Consider the following 14,171-nt stretch of genomic DNA (forward strand, 5'->3'; position numbering starts at 1 on the left):
ATGATATACGATGGTATGCAATCTTTTAGAGAAGCAAGAGATACGAGTGTTAGCTGGAATTTTGAGAAATGGGGGACGCCTGTCAATGTTAGGGTTTGTTGAAGTGTTGATAGAGAGATTGATCACGAATCATCGACAATGGATGAACATTCTGTACATACGATGCATGTTATGATGGAAACGAAGAGCATCCCAAAGCTAGATCACACTGGAAGAAGAGAAAACCCACTCAGCAGCATATAAATACTGAAAAGTATCAGACTTCCACTGATTTATATTACCTAATAAAAAATGCGAACTCCAAGAACTGATCTCTGCCGTGAGTATCCAGTGTCCACCAGCCCGTACGATCTTACGGAATGGCTTCGTGCTGCAACACATGTCAATCCAATTGGGAACCAGAATGTTAATCAACTGCTCCCGCAGCTACTTTGGCCGAGCTCGTGGTCGATTCTGCTCGAATGATGACATGGCGCCAATATCTTGAGCAGGAATTTTCTCAAGATGGTTCTCCCCGATAGTGGAACATGATTCCAAACTATATAGCCCTCAATAGCCCCTGCCTCCTGAGCAAGAGAGCTCTAAGTCACGCGGACCTCTCGAATCGACCGATCACGATCGCCTCCTCCCTATTCAGATTCTCGTTCCAAGGAGGACCGGAGCAGCGAGGTGAGTGAGGCACTTCCAACTCTTTCCTTCTCGCGACTCCAGCAGTGCGCAGGGTGTACCCTGATTTTCAGACCTATGCTTGATCGAAGTGGAATCATTCCAGAGTCGAGGAAATCATTCCGAGCTGCGCTGAGTTCTTTCGATCGATGGCCTTGCGGTAGTCGTAGCCAAGCGGTAGGATTCTCTCCAATCATGCCGGGCAATCATTCGAATGTCGTATCGTCTGCTGTGGCTCTTAGTGTGTTTTCTGTCTACAGTGGGGAAGGGAGTTGACATATGACGGATTGAGCGCGAATATCATTTGGATTGGGATTCGGAATAAAGTTCCCGGAATATGTCCGCGTCGCTGCTGGATAATTTCATGCAGCTGCAGCGAAAAATCGTCGATCCTCAGGATGTTTATGATCAAGCAAACGGCTGCCGCGGCATGCTACTCATGATCGAGGCGCTTTTTCTCGACGGCAAGTAAGTCATACAGCAAGTCTACACTATTTTCTCTGAGCGATTCGCGAGCTAATACACTCCATCCGTCACAGATTGAGTTTGGAAGCCCGAGATTATTTAAACATACAGTACACAACCCTCCTGAACACACTTTGGATGGGCGACTTGGGGAAAAAGTACGATGATTTGATGTCGGTCGAATCATCATCCGGAGTCGTCACTTCGGATCAAATGAAGGGTCCCAAGCCTCTCCCCGTGCAGGTACGAGAATATTTTGAAGAGGAAGGGCTATTCTACTCATTTCGATTATCTGTCGCCGAATCGTGTGTAGCTCGAAGGAGCTAAGAGCAGAGCTCCCGTGTCGGTTTCAGATATCACCGATCATCACAGAGGAGGCTATACAGCACACGCTTGAGTTTGCTCTGAGTCTGAAGGATCGCCCGAAAGTTCCGGAGTCCGCACAGCCCAGCGCAAGGGGCGGCGACCAAGAGCCTGCGCAGGTTGGCGGCAACCGTCAGGCTTCGTCACGGGAGGTATGAGGAAGTCAACGGAGACATCGGAAGCTCTCGATCCCATTTAGAGCCCGGGCGTCCGATGCGAGTCGCCCATGATTCCTCGGCAATAGAACGGTGTATCGGAATCGAGTCCTCGGGGTATCGAAACCTCTTTCTGTATTCCATTCCAGAGGCGCGAGAAGAAAATACCGACGTCTGATCAAGTGTTCTGTTCCGCGAAATCAATGCACGCGGCTGAGAACCCGGAGCTGTATAAGAAGTAAGGATTCTACCGGAATTGACGAATTTCGGCCTCTGTTGATCAACCTCTTCCGTAAAAAGCCCGAAATTCCGCGTTCGAGGATTCCGATCTTGAGCATTTGTAGCTGTGGCTCGATCGGCGCTCCTGGACCGACTCGGAATGTGACGCAGCGAGCGAGTTCTTCCATTCCGATTCAATGCTCAGTTTTATGCTCACGTTCCGTATCAGGACGGACTTCCTCGTGTTTTCTCCTCGAGATTCGTCTGCGGAAGTCTCCAACTCCGACACACGAGAAGTTGTACGAAGGAACCACTGACTGGGAGATCGTTATTTTCAGACCCTTCGATGACCTGAAGCAGAATCCAGAGATCGAGGCAATCGGTTTGGACGTTGCGAAACGAGTGCTAATCGAAATGATGACAGAGCATCCCGAGACATCTTGGGACGAAATCGCTGGTCTTCAGTACGCCAAAAATGCTGTGCGCGAAATGATTGTCTGGCCGCTACTCCGACCGGATATTTTCACTGGGGCCCGGGAACCTCCCAAGGGAATGCTGCTCTTCGGACCCCCGGGCACGGGAAAAACGCTCATCGGGAAATGCATCGCCGCCGAAGCTAAGGCTACTTTCTTCAGTGTATCCGCGTCGACGCTCGTCTCCAAATTCATCGGCGAATCGAATCTGCTTGTCAGAGCGCTTTTCGCGGTCGCTCGTGTCAAACAACCCTCGGTCATCTTCCTCGATGAATTGGATTCTCTGCTTTCGGCCCGTGGAGCTCAGGACCACAAGCACGACCGTCAGCTCATAACCGAACTCTTCGTCCAGTTAGATGGCGCGAAAACCTACAAGAACAATCGTGTCATCTTCATCGGAGCCACGAACAGGCCTTTCGATTTGGACGACGCCGCGAGACGTCGACTCGTGAAAAGGTTATACATCGCCCTCCCGGACCAAGAGGCTCGAGCGATCATCATAGGAAATTTGTTCAAAGACACGAAGCACGTCCTAAGCCAGGATCAGCTGGATGAGCTCGCTCGGAGGACCAAAGGTGAGTCGCGTTCCCATACTGAGCTAGAGGCTTTCCCCGTTCCAAGACATCAACGCTAAGACCGAGGAATCGCGCACCCATCATGACTAGATTCAATGAGAACCCGTGTGGTATTAGAGAGAGAATATCAGCACAGCTCCCTTCCGAAATCGGGGTATCCATTCGAAGTCTCATTTGAGAATTCCTGCCCTACCACTTCTCCTATACGGAGGGGGTGGACAACCTCCTTCCCCCCTCCCGGGAAAAAGAAGCATCGAATCAAAACCTAAATGTTTATGAATATATCGATCTGTGGAGTGGGTCCGTAACATCTATCAGCAACAACATTATATACAGAGTTCGGAGGAGATCCTCCTCTAAGATTGATCACGGAGGATTCACATAATGCATTGAGGTTCCTGCTCCGCCCATCAGCCGTGTATTGCAAGCTAAACCGTGAAGCTTTCGCCGCAGCCGCACGTTCCTTTCGCGTTCGGATTGTGGAACACGAACTCTGACGCCAGTTTGCTTTCTACGAAGTCCATCTCGGTTCCCAAGAGCGAGAGTTGTGCTCTCGCGTCGATGAGTATGCGCACTCCATCCTGAGGAGAAGAAAAGAAACATTTGAGCCCGATTCCTTCAGACTTGGACTGATTCGTCCTCCAGAGAATAAGTTAGAGAGCTCTCGGTTCCTCCACCTGGAAAACTTCCTCGTCGAATTTTGCTTTCTCGTGAGCAAAATCAAGAACATAGCTCATTCCGTTGCAGCCTCGATGCTTCAATCCGACCTTCAAACCGATCGCCTTCGGTTGACTAGATAGCAGCTCCTAGGGAAGAAGTAGCCGGATGATCTCCCTACTCGGAATGAATATTTGAGTGACCCGAGGATAGTCATATATCATGCACCTATTCACAAACCACTCACCTTCACGCGGTGCACGGCTGCCGGAGTTAACGTAAGGGCGGCCCTGGTCGCTCGAAGGGGAGCTCCTCCGGCTCTGACTGAAGCGGTGATTTTCACACCAGCGCGGAGTGCCGCACTCAACAGTGTCATCTGAAAACAGCGAATTCTGCCTCACGCGAGTCCCATGCTCGAGAGACTTGGAAGACCAACTGTGAGCTCAGCTCAGAAACATTTCCGTAGAGGGTTCTGATCTTCCCGGACCGCAGTGCTACGGTTACTGCCCAGACTATCGAATGTCTGGAATCCATATCACCGCGGGCTTCCATTGACTGATCATCAATTATTCTTACCTCACTTCGGTTCCGCCGTCCCTTGTCACGGAGAAGTCATATCGGCTGCCCAACTATGATACAACGAAAAATCTAGTGGAACAAGGTCGTCAGCGCGCACTCGGGAAACAAGTCGCCGCATCAACAGTACGGTGTTCGAATTTCCCCAGACGACGTGAGGAGAGGGAAGGGAAGAACGGTGCTCTAAGGATCACAACAACGATCAAGTTGCAGGGTATAGCCTGCTACGAGTCTCGACGCTGTCCCCGATAATAACCGCGGCATGTACTGGGACAGAAACTCAAGAGAACTCTCCCGAAGTTCGAACGGAGCTCGAACACCGTGGGGTGGAGCAATCAAAGGAAAAGAACAAAATCGTCAGCATCGCGGACCATGTCATCATCTCGTCGCTGCTCGTTCGATCTCAGTGCCGGGCGCAATCCCTTAGACGTGTCCTGGATGTCAGCTGATAGAGCGCTTTTTTCAGAGGGGAGTTTTGACTAGCGGTAGCAGCGACGGTCGCGGGATTAAAAACCGAGATAATTATGCGTCATCGCGACCGCGATTCGACCGGTCGAGTGCTCTCATCCACTGAAGGAACGAGTCCAGCTCTTAGCTGAAGTTGAGCTTCCGACAGTGCCTGCCATGGTGACGGCAATGTCTGGAGCCAACTACCGAGAAGATGAGCTCCAGGCCGAGCGATGTGAGGAAATAATCCAGCTCCTGCTCGCCGCCGGATATTTCCGAGCGCGAATCAAGGGTCTTTCGAACTTCGACAAGGTCGTCGGCGGCCTCGTCTGGTGCATACAGGTGAGAGTTTCTCGCAAAGTTCCGTTCTCAAATAACGCGCGAACCGGATACCTAGCTCCGGTCAGTTTGCTCCATGATCCCATTCCATTCAAGGCGGGATGGTATCGAGTTAATTTGTAGAGTCGATCTACCGGAACCTCGCGAGAGCCGGAATGCAAATAAGAGAAGCCCAAAGAAGGTCGAGACCTTTGGGAGCTTCGAAGCGCTCGATGAAATTCATGCGGAAGATCTCTCTGTCGCAGGTGTGCGCCGTCGACATCGAGGTAGAGCTGCTGTTCAACGAAAACTGGAACATTGGACGGAAAATCGCTCTCACTGAAAAAATCGTGAGAGCTCTGAAGGATATGAAATGCCCCCACCCCATCGAACCCCATCAAATCCAGGGGAACGACCACATACACGTTTTTCCCGTCGTTCAATGGCTCGTGAAAAGAGCCCTGGAGACCAGAGAGCAAACCGCTCAACACCACGCAGCTTTCGCGCGGTACCAACTCGAGAAGAACTTCGGCATTCTGCCCACGCTCCGTAAATCAGTTGAAGTGTACAAACCAATAAGAGCCTATCGTCACAATGCCCCGGAGAGTCTGACCAGGGATATCCTGCTCGATTCGGTCCTCCTTGAGTACTCAAACCATCGGTCGGGTGAAGATAGCGGTCAGAGCTCCTCGATCCTGAGCGATATGCAGCTTGTCGAGAAACAGACGGAAATATCGGATGACGCGAACAATGAGAAAATGAAGCAGCTGGTGGAGCGTCGACAGAAAGAAATCGAGCAGGGCGTGGAGGAATGGCGCGAAGTTCGTGGGGACGAGGATGAGGATTCCCGTCGTAAGGAAAGACTCCTCAAAGAGATTCAATGGAAAGAAAAGAGAACCGAGGAGCTCCGTGACAGAGTCGAAGAGCGAAAACTCGGAGTCGCCAGCGCCCGCCAACGAATGCTTGAAAGCAAAGAGGAGCTGGAAGAGATGCGTAAGATCATTGAAGTCGAGGGATTCCCGAAAGTTTGCGATCTGCTCCACGTCTTAGACGAGATGAAGCGTCAGGAGAGCGAGTTCAAGAAAGAATGCCGCAAGGAGCTCGAGAAGCTGCAGCAGATGGTGGCCGAGGAGGAACGCATAATCGCCGGCGAAGATCAAATGGAAGGAGCCGAGGATAAAGTAGATGAAGAATTTGCACAGGTAGCCCAAATGAAAGTGAAAATCGCCAAGCTCAACAGGCAGGTGGGAAAGCTGCAGAGAACGATTGACCAGATTCCCACACGCAGTGAGCTCGGCCAGTTCCAGCGGCGCTTCGTGGAACTGCACCAACAAGTGGCAGATGTTCACAAGGAAACCAAGCAATACTACACAATGTACAACACAATGAACGATCTCTGCGCTTATCTAGAGAAAGAAATCGGTTTAGTGAACTCGATTCAGGATAATTTCGTTCAGGCCATGGGATCGTCGTCGAATCGCGACATGTTCCTGAAGCAGGTCGATGCATCGATCCAGGGAATCCGACAAAATCGCATCAAAACCGAAAGACGCCGACTTGTCGCAAAAATGGAGCGTGATAAACTCCAGTATGAATATTTGCGGCTCGTCGAACAGCAGAGAATGTATGTCAAGATGGTGGCTGAATTCAAGGAGGAGCTGAGACGAAATCAGGAGTTGATGGCCAGCAAGAGCCTGCAGCCAGTCTCCGAATAGAATCAAAGTGTTTAGGTCTGTCTAGTCTTTCCCGCGGAAATAAAATGATACCCGAGCGTTTTTGATGATGGAAACGAAAAGATATTCGATGCTTAGCTTCTCACTTTATTTTAAAAAAGAAATCTCAACATGATAAGATAACAAATCCCCCGCTCGGGTTCGTCCCTCGCTTCCCTCCGAAAAATGATGTACCTGTTTCTTCTTCCGTCGATTGCCAAATTGACCCGATGCGTGGAGTCAATCACTGAAACCCTTGAGCGAATCGTTTCGTCTCACAAAGACTTATTGGGGTCGTGACTCCTCGAAGAATTACGGGAACAATTTTCGGAGCAAAGGTTCCGATCCGTTGAACAAACAGGGCCTAAAGTCTCCTCAGTCCTTGCAAATGCCCATGTATTTAGAGATGATGTAGAGCATTATCTCATCGGCACCGCCCGCTATGGAAATCAGCCTGCAGTCTCTCCAAGCTTTCGAAATCCACATCTCTTCGGTGTAACCCATACCCCCGTGAAATTGGAGACAAGTGTCCACAACGTCACGGGCGACGCGTCCTGAAAAAAATCCTCTCTTTATATTCCTACTAGTGCAAGGTTTCCTTTGCGAGGACGGTTCACTTCATGGATGGGAATGTCTTCCGAGGAGCTCGTCATAGAGCGAACGAGCTCGCACCTGCTTTGAGTTTGGCCATCGAGGCCAGCATCGTCGCATCTTCGCCTTCGACGATTTGTTGGGCTCCCCTATACGATATAGATCGGATGGCTTCGACTTCCGTCTTTAACTCGGCAAGCTTGAACTGGATATACTGCTTATCCAAAAGAGGTGTTTTGAAAACCTGCAATCCAGGGAAGAGAGCCTCTTTTCGCAAATGCTGATTGATCTTCCATATCACTTTCATCAGGAGCGACGCTCCCGCTCGGGGCTCGCTGAGAGTCGACAGACTCCATTTAGGTCGCGGCTCACCTTCCTCGTTGCGAGATATTCAGCGGTCTCCTCGATTACTTTGTCGAGTTGGTTTGGTATGGCGAGAGCGGCAGCTAGTCTCTCCTCTTGGAATTGCATCATCTGGTACATGAAACCCTGTCCCTCCTCACCTACGAATGGAGACGGGGAGTGAGTGCCACGAAATTGAAAAGCTCAGGGTTCTGATCTACAGATCGATTTCAATGTCAAGATCTCAATCCGAGCTTTCACCGATGATGTTGGATGCTGGTACTCGGACATTCTCGAAGAAAATTTGCGCCGTGTCCGAGCAGTGTTGACCGATTTTCTGAATCTTCTTGGCCACCGTGATTCCTTTCAAATTCATCGGAACACAGATCAGCGACTTGTTCTTGTGTGCTTTCCCCTCGCGGGTGTTCGCGAGCATGCACATCCAATCCGCTTGAGTTCCGTTTGTGATCCACATTTTCGTGCCGTTGATGATCAAGTCGTCTCCGTCGCGCTTGGCGGTAGTCCGGATCGAAGCGACGTCGCTTCCGGCGTCAGGTTCCGAGACTCCTACGCAACCGAGGAACTCCCCGGAGATGGACGGCGCGAGGAACTGTTGCTTCAGTTCTTCCGTTCCGAAACGTATGAGGGCAGGACAGCACATGTCCGTGTGCACGGTCACGCCTGAAAATAGGGGGTGGTGCGAGAGGGTTATGAGGATGTGAGCTCAGCTCAAGCGATTGATCGGACGAAGAGCGCGAGAGCTTCAGTCCTGGAAATTTGTTCTTGGGGACGCCACGCCACAATCAGCATCCTTAGGAAGCTGCGACTCACCCGTGACGACGCCGGCACCTCTACACATGCCGATTTCCTCCAGGAAGGGTACGTTGTAACTGTAGTCGAGACCCAAACCCCCATACTCGGTGGGCTTAGTGATACCGAGCGCCCCGATCTCGGCGAGTTTCTTCAGGACAAACTTTTTGTCGAACCTCCCCTGCAACGCGTTCAGTGTAGCAATGCGCCGAATCTCTTCATATGAGAATTGTACGCTCGCGAGTCGAACATTGAGAATCGAGGATATCTCTCTCACCTTGGCCTCCCATTCTTCTATGCAAGGATTGATGTCGTTCGTCACAACTTTCCGAACCGATTCACGGAGCTGCTCGTGCTCATTTGTATTGAAGGAGACCCATCGACAACTCGTGCCAGGGTGAATACGTCTGACACAACGCGATAAGAACATTTTGTGATGTTTCCTGTAAATGCGACATCACAGCTCCGGTGAGGAGAACACCCGCAGGTCTTCAGAAATAATTCTTGAGACACTATGAACCTACGCCTTTTCTTCTGATGATTCAAGTGAGACTGATGAGCCGGTGCAAAGAGGGTTTCCTCGAGAGCTTATAGAACGTTCTCTCGAAGTCGTAAGCAGGCACTGGCAGCCATCCCTCAATCAGCTGTTGACAGCGGTCACCGACCTCTCCCGCATCGGACCGCGATAAATATTTGAATTTTCGGCGGGAAGCTCTCCATGGACCCGGGAGTTCTCATGATGCGACGAGAAACGCGTTTTCCGACGAGTGAATAGGAACTCTCTCTTCTCAGAAAGCCCGATGCGGCTAGACTAAATCCCACACAAATACATCACGTAACGATGACCGGATATTCTTGTCTTCAGGGTACTCGGGGGCCGACATGGCAAACCTCTGTAAGGAAGCCGCCTTGGCACCGATCCGAGACTTTGCGGGGGAGCTCAACGAATTGAAACTCGACGAGGTAAGTCACCGGCGTCCTGACTGGCCGACTCATGTTCGATTTTAGATCCCGAAGGATCCATGTCCTCGATCTGGAATCAGTCGAGTATATTCCGATACTCCCAAAATCCTCTGAAAAGCACGAGAGGATCACGAGACGTCTGATCGAAGTGCCGAACTCCATTGCAGATAAGGGCGGTAACTTTTGAAGATATGGTAGGCGCTCTCGACATCGTGAAAGCGTCGGTCTCCGAAGGAGACCTGCAAGCATACGCTGATTGGAACAAGCAGTTCGGTTGCTGTAGCGGTCCGGCTGAGTAGAATCCTCCAGAGCAACCTTCACTTTCGCATCCACCTGTACAGCCGGTTTGCGATGCGCGAACGTTGAGTTGTCTGGAACGATTCGGCCCACTGATTTTCCTGCTCCATCCTCCCCGAAATCGAACCTCTCCAATCGATCTCTATTGTCGTATCTGCGCATGGTCGAGACGACAAGGTAAAATACCGGCCCGGTGAGCGATGTTCAAAGAATTCAAAGTGGTCATGACCAGCGCAAAAGTCACAATCTCAAAGGATGGTTTTATTTGAAAGAAATTAAAGCAACACCCTAAATGCTTGCAAACATGTATCTATACTGATCCCAGACGTCTATTTTATTTATTCTCTCTGTATCAAATTGTACTTTGCTCCCAAAGAGTTCGATTTACAAAACTGAATCGATTACTCCCCTGTAGGTTGAGGTGCGCTATGGAAGGTTGGACGAATCGGAAGTCGATTCTCTCCGATGAGAAGCTCGTATATTAGTTCGAGTTCCTTTGCAGTTCAAATTTATAATCCAATGGCGATTCATAAATCATTCATCATCGAAGCTTGCCGTCTTCCTGATGCTATGATCGACGCCCATGAATTTTTTTTTATATCCCGTATCCCGTAGCCCGCCTATTTCCAAAACCGGAACCCAACTTTCCCGCTTCTCTCTTATTATAAAAAACCTAGAATTCATGCACGAATTCCGATCTTATGCGCGCCATTAGAAATTCTCGGGGGAACACTAATCCTCGAGCATCTGTTGCGGACCTGGGTCTTCTTCTCATTGCATAAGCTCATTCCTCTAGGTCAGTATCGCGGATTCCGGCCACCGAAGCGCGAATCTAACTCAATTTACCCATTTCGAATTTTCTAAAAACTTCCCCAGCAGTGAAGCAGATCGAGTTGATGATGCCGACTACGGTGAAGGTACCGCCCACGATGGCGCACACCTGCGACGGAAAACATAGTAACTTAATACACAGTTGGAGTTCATCTCGAGGAAAGAAGAGGTCGCATCCTCTGATCGGGGAATTCCCGACGGTTCGTGACCGAGAGATGGAGACTAAGAAACTCACATTCGTTAGGAAACTGTACAAGGGTTGGGTTCGTCGATGGTATCTCACGGTGATGGGATTCAAATCATACTTAAACCAGATCGCTGGGATGATCCTCCCGGCGGAGAACGACAATGTTATGTAACTCTGGAAGTGAATCGGAATAATTTACTCGGCCTGCTAATCCGCTCCGGGGACGGATCCAAAAAATCATGAAATGTTCGCACAGAACACCATACGTGTCGTCCGGGCGACGAAGAACTTTGGAGGGATATTATCAAGGCTCAGCTCCCGCGTGCGACGCATTTCATGCTGCGGCTGCCTCGCCGACGAATCGAAGACGGGAACCAGGCCAAGGCGTTCCAGAATGTAGTACGCGAGTTCAAACGTAGGCGAGAGTGCCGCCGTATCGAGTTTTCGTTGGTGAGGAAATACGGTCACCCTATCGAGGCGACGCGTACAACATAGACAGCTTTAGATACAGGAACGACGCCCACTTGCGACTACAATGAGAGAAGCCAATCCCTCTGCCAACGCATAACAAGATAGAGCGTAGGAGGACGCAGCGCCAACGAGCGTGGGAGTCGGAGATCCAATAGCCTGATTGAAGCCATGTTGGACTCTATCCCGGGGGCGCATTTCAATAAAGGGCTGAGCAGAGCAGCGAGGCAGACAATTCTAATCGGTGAAGGTTTTCCAATGGGCATTTCCGATCAGATACCTCCGCGCTCGGTATCCAAGTCTCCGGAACACTCTTATCGGGATGCCCAGCGCACCTACGATTCTCCCAATGTCCGCTTTAGCTCCAACTCAATGCGCTTGTCTCATCGCTATCGACATCCACCTTCTAAATTGCTGTACAATCTTCCCCGTTTCCCTACCCCTCTCTTCGACCATACTCTTATTTACACCGAATGTAATTGCCCGACCCCTCTCATGCCTACGGCCTCCAAAATTCGAATTCCCTTCGATACCGCATTCTCTCCCCACACTCGATCTGGATCCACATCATCTAATTCTGTGACTTTTGTGTCCCTTATTCCTCCCGATAGTTCTTCCCGCTGTTTCCCGTTCGCCTCGCTATTGGTCATGACTCCTTGTGGAGTTCCTCCAACTTCCGCCTTCTCCTCCCACGAAGCGACCTACATTGCGTTCCTGGTCCCCCATCTCGAAGCGAGTTACCCCAGGCCATGGGTAGTAAACATTTATTTCAATGTGACGCGTGGGCGAACGCTAGACTTTTGACGTCACGAGGGTTGCCGACGACGAACTACACGTTGTCTCACTCGGATCTTTCGCGGAAGTGGATCTATGGAACTTTGTCAAAAGAGAGCTCGAAGAGAAAAGAATTTCGGCTTCGGATGTCGGCTGCCAGACACCAGTCGGACGAGAGCTGAGCCCCTCGCGGAATCGCACCAGAGAAACTCCTTGCGAAACCTGCGGGAAACTGCGATCTCACATCCCGCTCCGCCCGCCGGCACGACGGCAAATGTATAGAATACGTGTTCCAAACTCGCGCATCGGTCGGAGAGCGGGCAGAACTTGGACCCTCCGAGAACCATGTTTGCAGGTCATGGGCCCGCCGTTCGAACTCGAGTCTCCGACCGCAGCAAAGCTGCCCGTTAGTTACGTAGTTCACTTAAGCCCAGGTACTCGAGGGAATGGGAGCGCGGAGCCTAATTTTGCGTAGGAGGAGGACCGAGTGCGCGAACGGAGCCTGTTCTTGAGATTCGCAATGCCGCTGAACTTCTGAGTGCTCTCATGAATTTAGTCTCGTATTCTGTTTCCGTTCGAGCTCGGCTCCGCGGGGTCCTCGTAGGATGCCACCACGCGTTGGAATCGTTTGCATCAGTAATGCGGCCCACGTGGCTTTTTAGATGAGCTTTCCGTCGAGGAATGAGCGCGTCTTATAACGCGGGGGATTCGCAAAATTTTCTATCGGTGTTGTTGGTTCCATCCGAGTCTGCTTACATCAGTAGCTATGAGCTCCAGAGAGCAACCTACTCCCATCTGGGAGCGTAGGCGGCCGGCGAAACTTGCGTGGGAGACAAGTATGAGGATATATGTTCCTGTCCCTCCTTTTCAATTCCAGCTTCTCAGTTCCGCTGTCCAGGCGCCGGTACCTCCTCCCCGGGGGAAAAGGAATCGGGCTCAGAGAGAAGAAGTCAAGAGATCAGAATGATGACGCGCTCTGCCAAGCCCTGTCCTGTAATGTCCATGCGGGGGATTCGTCCGGGAGGGGTGAGGCACGGTCCTTGTGACGACCAGCCGCAGAACTCCCACGAGTTGCCGCCCGTATGACACGAGAACACGCGGATCGGGACGTTTTTCTGCAGCCCGCAACCAATGGGAATAATCTTCCCCATGATGAGGAGAAAGGGTTCCCGAAAACTATGTCTCAGCACAAAGGAGCCAAACAGGTGGAACTACTCGCCAGATTCGGCTTCATTCATTATTCCCCGGGTAACAATGTTCGGAGTGTGGAATGAGAGGATAAAGCTAGTCATGAATGGGTCTACTTCGGACCAATAAGTGAATGGAAGGCACGTTTGGGAGCCTCGTCTGCAGAGTGGACTCAGCTTCGTAATGACACCATCCTACGTATCCGAAGCCACATTCTTGACCCTTTCATTCGGAATAGCTCTACGATTGTGAATTATCCACGGCCGTGGGCACAATGGTGATCAGTAGCCTCGCCGCTCTCCCACACAACATGAGCCCGCCACAGGAGATCACCTCCTCCGCCTCCATCGACAGCAACACGGGCGAAAGGCCCTCTCATGCATCTGAAAGAGTGTTCGCTCCTCGGCATAAGGGACATCCGAACCGGGCCGCGAACTCGGGATCAAGAACATTGAATAAGGGATTCGAGGACTCGGAACCACCCAGGGCGGAATTCCGAGCTCAATCGGCGTTGCCAGGGATGTCAGAAATTCAATAACCTGGACCCTCGATAATAATCTTCGGTCGGCGTCCTCGTCGGATAGCATGACGGGAATGAAGATTCAGACCCGGGTCAGAGAAGCGTTGAGCGAGCCGAAGAAATCAGAACAATCTAATCCAATAAGAGCATGGTGAACTCACCTTGTGCGCGTGGGTGTACTGATATCCCACGAGACTGTCCCCAGAAGACAGCTCGTAGACGGTTGGCACAATTTTCATGACGTAGTCATGAGACTCTTTACCTGCGACGACAGAGAATCGGCATTATATTATCGAATGAATTGGAAGTATTGATTAAGTTCCCGCAGGGATAACAATACGCAGTGGAGCGAAGCTATCCCACAGTTGTCATAGACACTGACCTTGGAATTCTGAAAGACGACCATAACAGATCATGCGATTGTTAATAATATTAGAAGTCGAACACATTACTATTATATAACGATTGGCTCACAGAAAGCCATAGCGTAAAATGAACTATGAGCATTTCGGCAAGGAACAAGGCTGCCCATGTTCCATATCTTTCTCGTGAATTGAAGAACCTTCGCAAAAAA

At 50.7% G+C, this 14,171-nt stretch overlaps 5 protein-coding genes across 5 annotated transcripts in view; 2 read left to right on the forward strand and 3 right to left on the reverse strand.

Annotated features, from left to right (window-relative positions):
* Positions 1-9,919, forward strand: LOC100908980 (fidgetin-like protein 1). The gene is made up of 9 exons (XM_029111531.1): positions 1-13; positions 638-713; positions 994-1,134; positions 1,206-1,374; positions 1,485-1,646; positions 1,799-1,887; positions 2,207-2,916; positions 9,235-9,332; positions 9,500-9,919. Exons 1-9 carry the CDS (start codon positions 1-3, stop codon positions 9,629-9,631), a joined length of 1,590 nt encoding a protein of 529 aa, XP_028967364.1. The 3' UTR covers positions 9,632-9,919.
* Positions 3,233-4,274, reverse strand: MagR (Iron-sulfur cluster assembly 1 homolog MagR). Its single transcript, XM_003743531.1, has 4 exons — positions 4,150-4,274; positions 3,821-3,949; positions 3,594-3,722; positions 3,233-3,497 (listed from the first exon to the last, which is right to left on the reverse strand). Exons 2-4 carry the CDS (start codon positions 3,947-3,949, stop codon positions 3,345-3,347), a joined length of 411 nt encoding a protein of 136 aa, XP_003743579.1. The 5' UTR covers positions 4,150-4,274; the 3' UTR covers positions 3,233-3,344.
* Positions 4,606-6,629, forward strand: LOC100909126 (coiled-coil domain-containing protein 93). Its single transcript, XM_003743559.1, has 2 exons — positions 4,606-4,938; positions 5,181-6,629. The coding sequence occupies exons 1-2, from the start codon at positions 4,774-4,776 to the stop codon at positions 6,627-6,629; spliced, it is 1,614 nt and encodes a 537-aa protein (XP_003743607.1). The 5' UTR covers positions 4,606-4,773.
* LOC100904614 (probable acyl-CoA dehydrogenase 6) lies at positions 6,722-9,021 on the reverse strand. Its single transcript, XM_003743530.2, has 7 exons — positions 8,894-9,021; positions 8,647-8,812; positions 8,391-8,550; positions 7,821-8,240; positions 7,590-7,720; positions 7,299-7,461; positions 6,722-7,180 (listed from the first exon to the last, which is right to left on the reverse strand). The coding sequence occupies exons 2-7, from the start codon at positions 8,797-8,799 to the stop codon at positions 7,002-7,004; spliced, it is 1,206 nt and encodes a 401-aa protein (XP_003743578.1). The 5' UTR covers positions 8,800-8,812; positions 8,894-9,021; the 3' UTR covers positions 6,722-7,001.
* The window catches only part of LOC100904902 (endoplasmic reticulum-Golgi intermediate compartment protein 1), a 19,755-nt gene continuing 15,438 nt past the window's right edge, over positions 9,855-14,171 (reverse strand). Inside the window, exons 6-8 of the mRNA XM_003743532.2 lie at positions 13,759-13,859; positions 10,696-10,821; positions 9,855-10,569 (exon numbers count right to left, since the gene is read on the reverse strand). Of these exons, the coding sequence (XP_003743580.1) occupies positions 10,462-10,569; positions 10,696-10,821; positions 13,759-13,859 (335 nt within the window). The 3' untranslated portion in view covers positions 9,855-10,461. The remainder of the gene's footprint in view (positions 10,570-10,695; positions 10,822-13,758; positions 13,860-14,171) is intronic.

This window comes from Galendromus occidentalis, unplaced genomic scaffold (assembly GCF_000255335.2).
Source record: "Galendromus occidentalis unplaced genomic scaffold, Mocc_1.1 scf7180000077448, whole genome shotgun sequence".
In the NCBI taxonomy this organism is placed as follows: domain Eukaryota; kingdom Metazoa; phylum Arthropoda; class Arachnida; order Mesostigmata; family Phytoseiidae; genus Galendromus; species Galendromus occidentalis.

Excerpts from the sequence above, each read along its gene's own strand:
- LOC100908980 (XM_029111531.1), top strand. Across the intron at positions 2,917-9,234 it reads GCTCGCTCGGAGGACCAAAG|GGTACTCGGGGGCCGACATG; the intron begins GTGAGTCGCGTT and ends TCTTGTCTTCAG. Across the intron at positions 9,333-9,499 it reads ACGAATTGAAACTCGACGAG|ATAAGGGCGGTAACTTTTGA; the intron begins GTAAGTCACCGG and ends ACTCCATTGCAG.
- MagR (XM_003743531.1), bottom strand. The coding sequence starts at position 3,949 with ATGACACTGTTGAGTGCGGCACTCCGCGCTGGTGTGAAAATCACCGCT. Across the intron at positions 3,723-3,820 it reads CAGCCGTGCACCGCGTGAAG|GAGCTGCTATCTAGTCAACC; the intron begins GTGAGTGGTTTG and ends CTTCTTCCCTAG. Across the intron at positions 3,498-3,593 it reads TCGACGAGGAAGTTTTCCAG|GATGGAGTGCGCATACTCAT; the intron begins GTGGAGGAACCG and ends TCTTCTCCTCAG.
- LOC100909126 (XM_003743559.1), top strand. The coding sequence starts at position 4,774 with ATGGTGACGGCAATGTCTGGAGCCAACTACCGAGAAGATGAGCTCCAG. Across the intron at positions 4,939-5,180 it reads GCCTCGTCTGGTGCATACAG|GTGTGCGCCGTCGACATCGA; the intron begins GTGAGAGTTTCT and ends TCTCTGTCGCAG.
- LOC100904614 (XM_003743530.2), bottom strand. The coding sequence starts at position 8,799 with ATGTTCTTATCGCGTTGTGTCAGACGTATTCACCCTGGCACGAGTTGT. Across the intron at positions 8,551-8,646 it reads TAGAAGAATGGGAGGCCAAG|GGGAGGTTCGACAAAAAGTT; the intron begins GTGAGAGAGATA and ends AACGCGTTGCAG. Across the intron at positions 8,241-8,390 it reads AGGTGCCGGCGTCGTCACGG|GCGTGACCGTGCACACGGAC; the intron begins GTGAGTCGCAGC and ends CCCTATTTTCAG.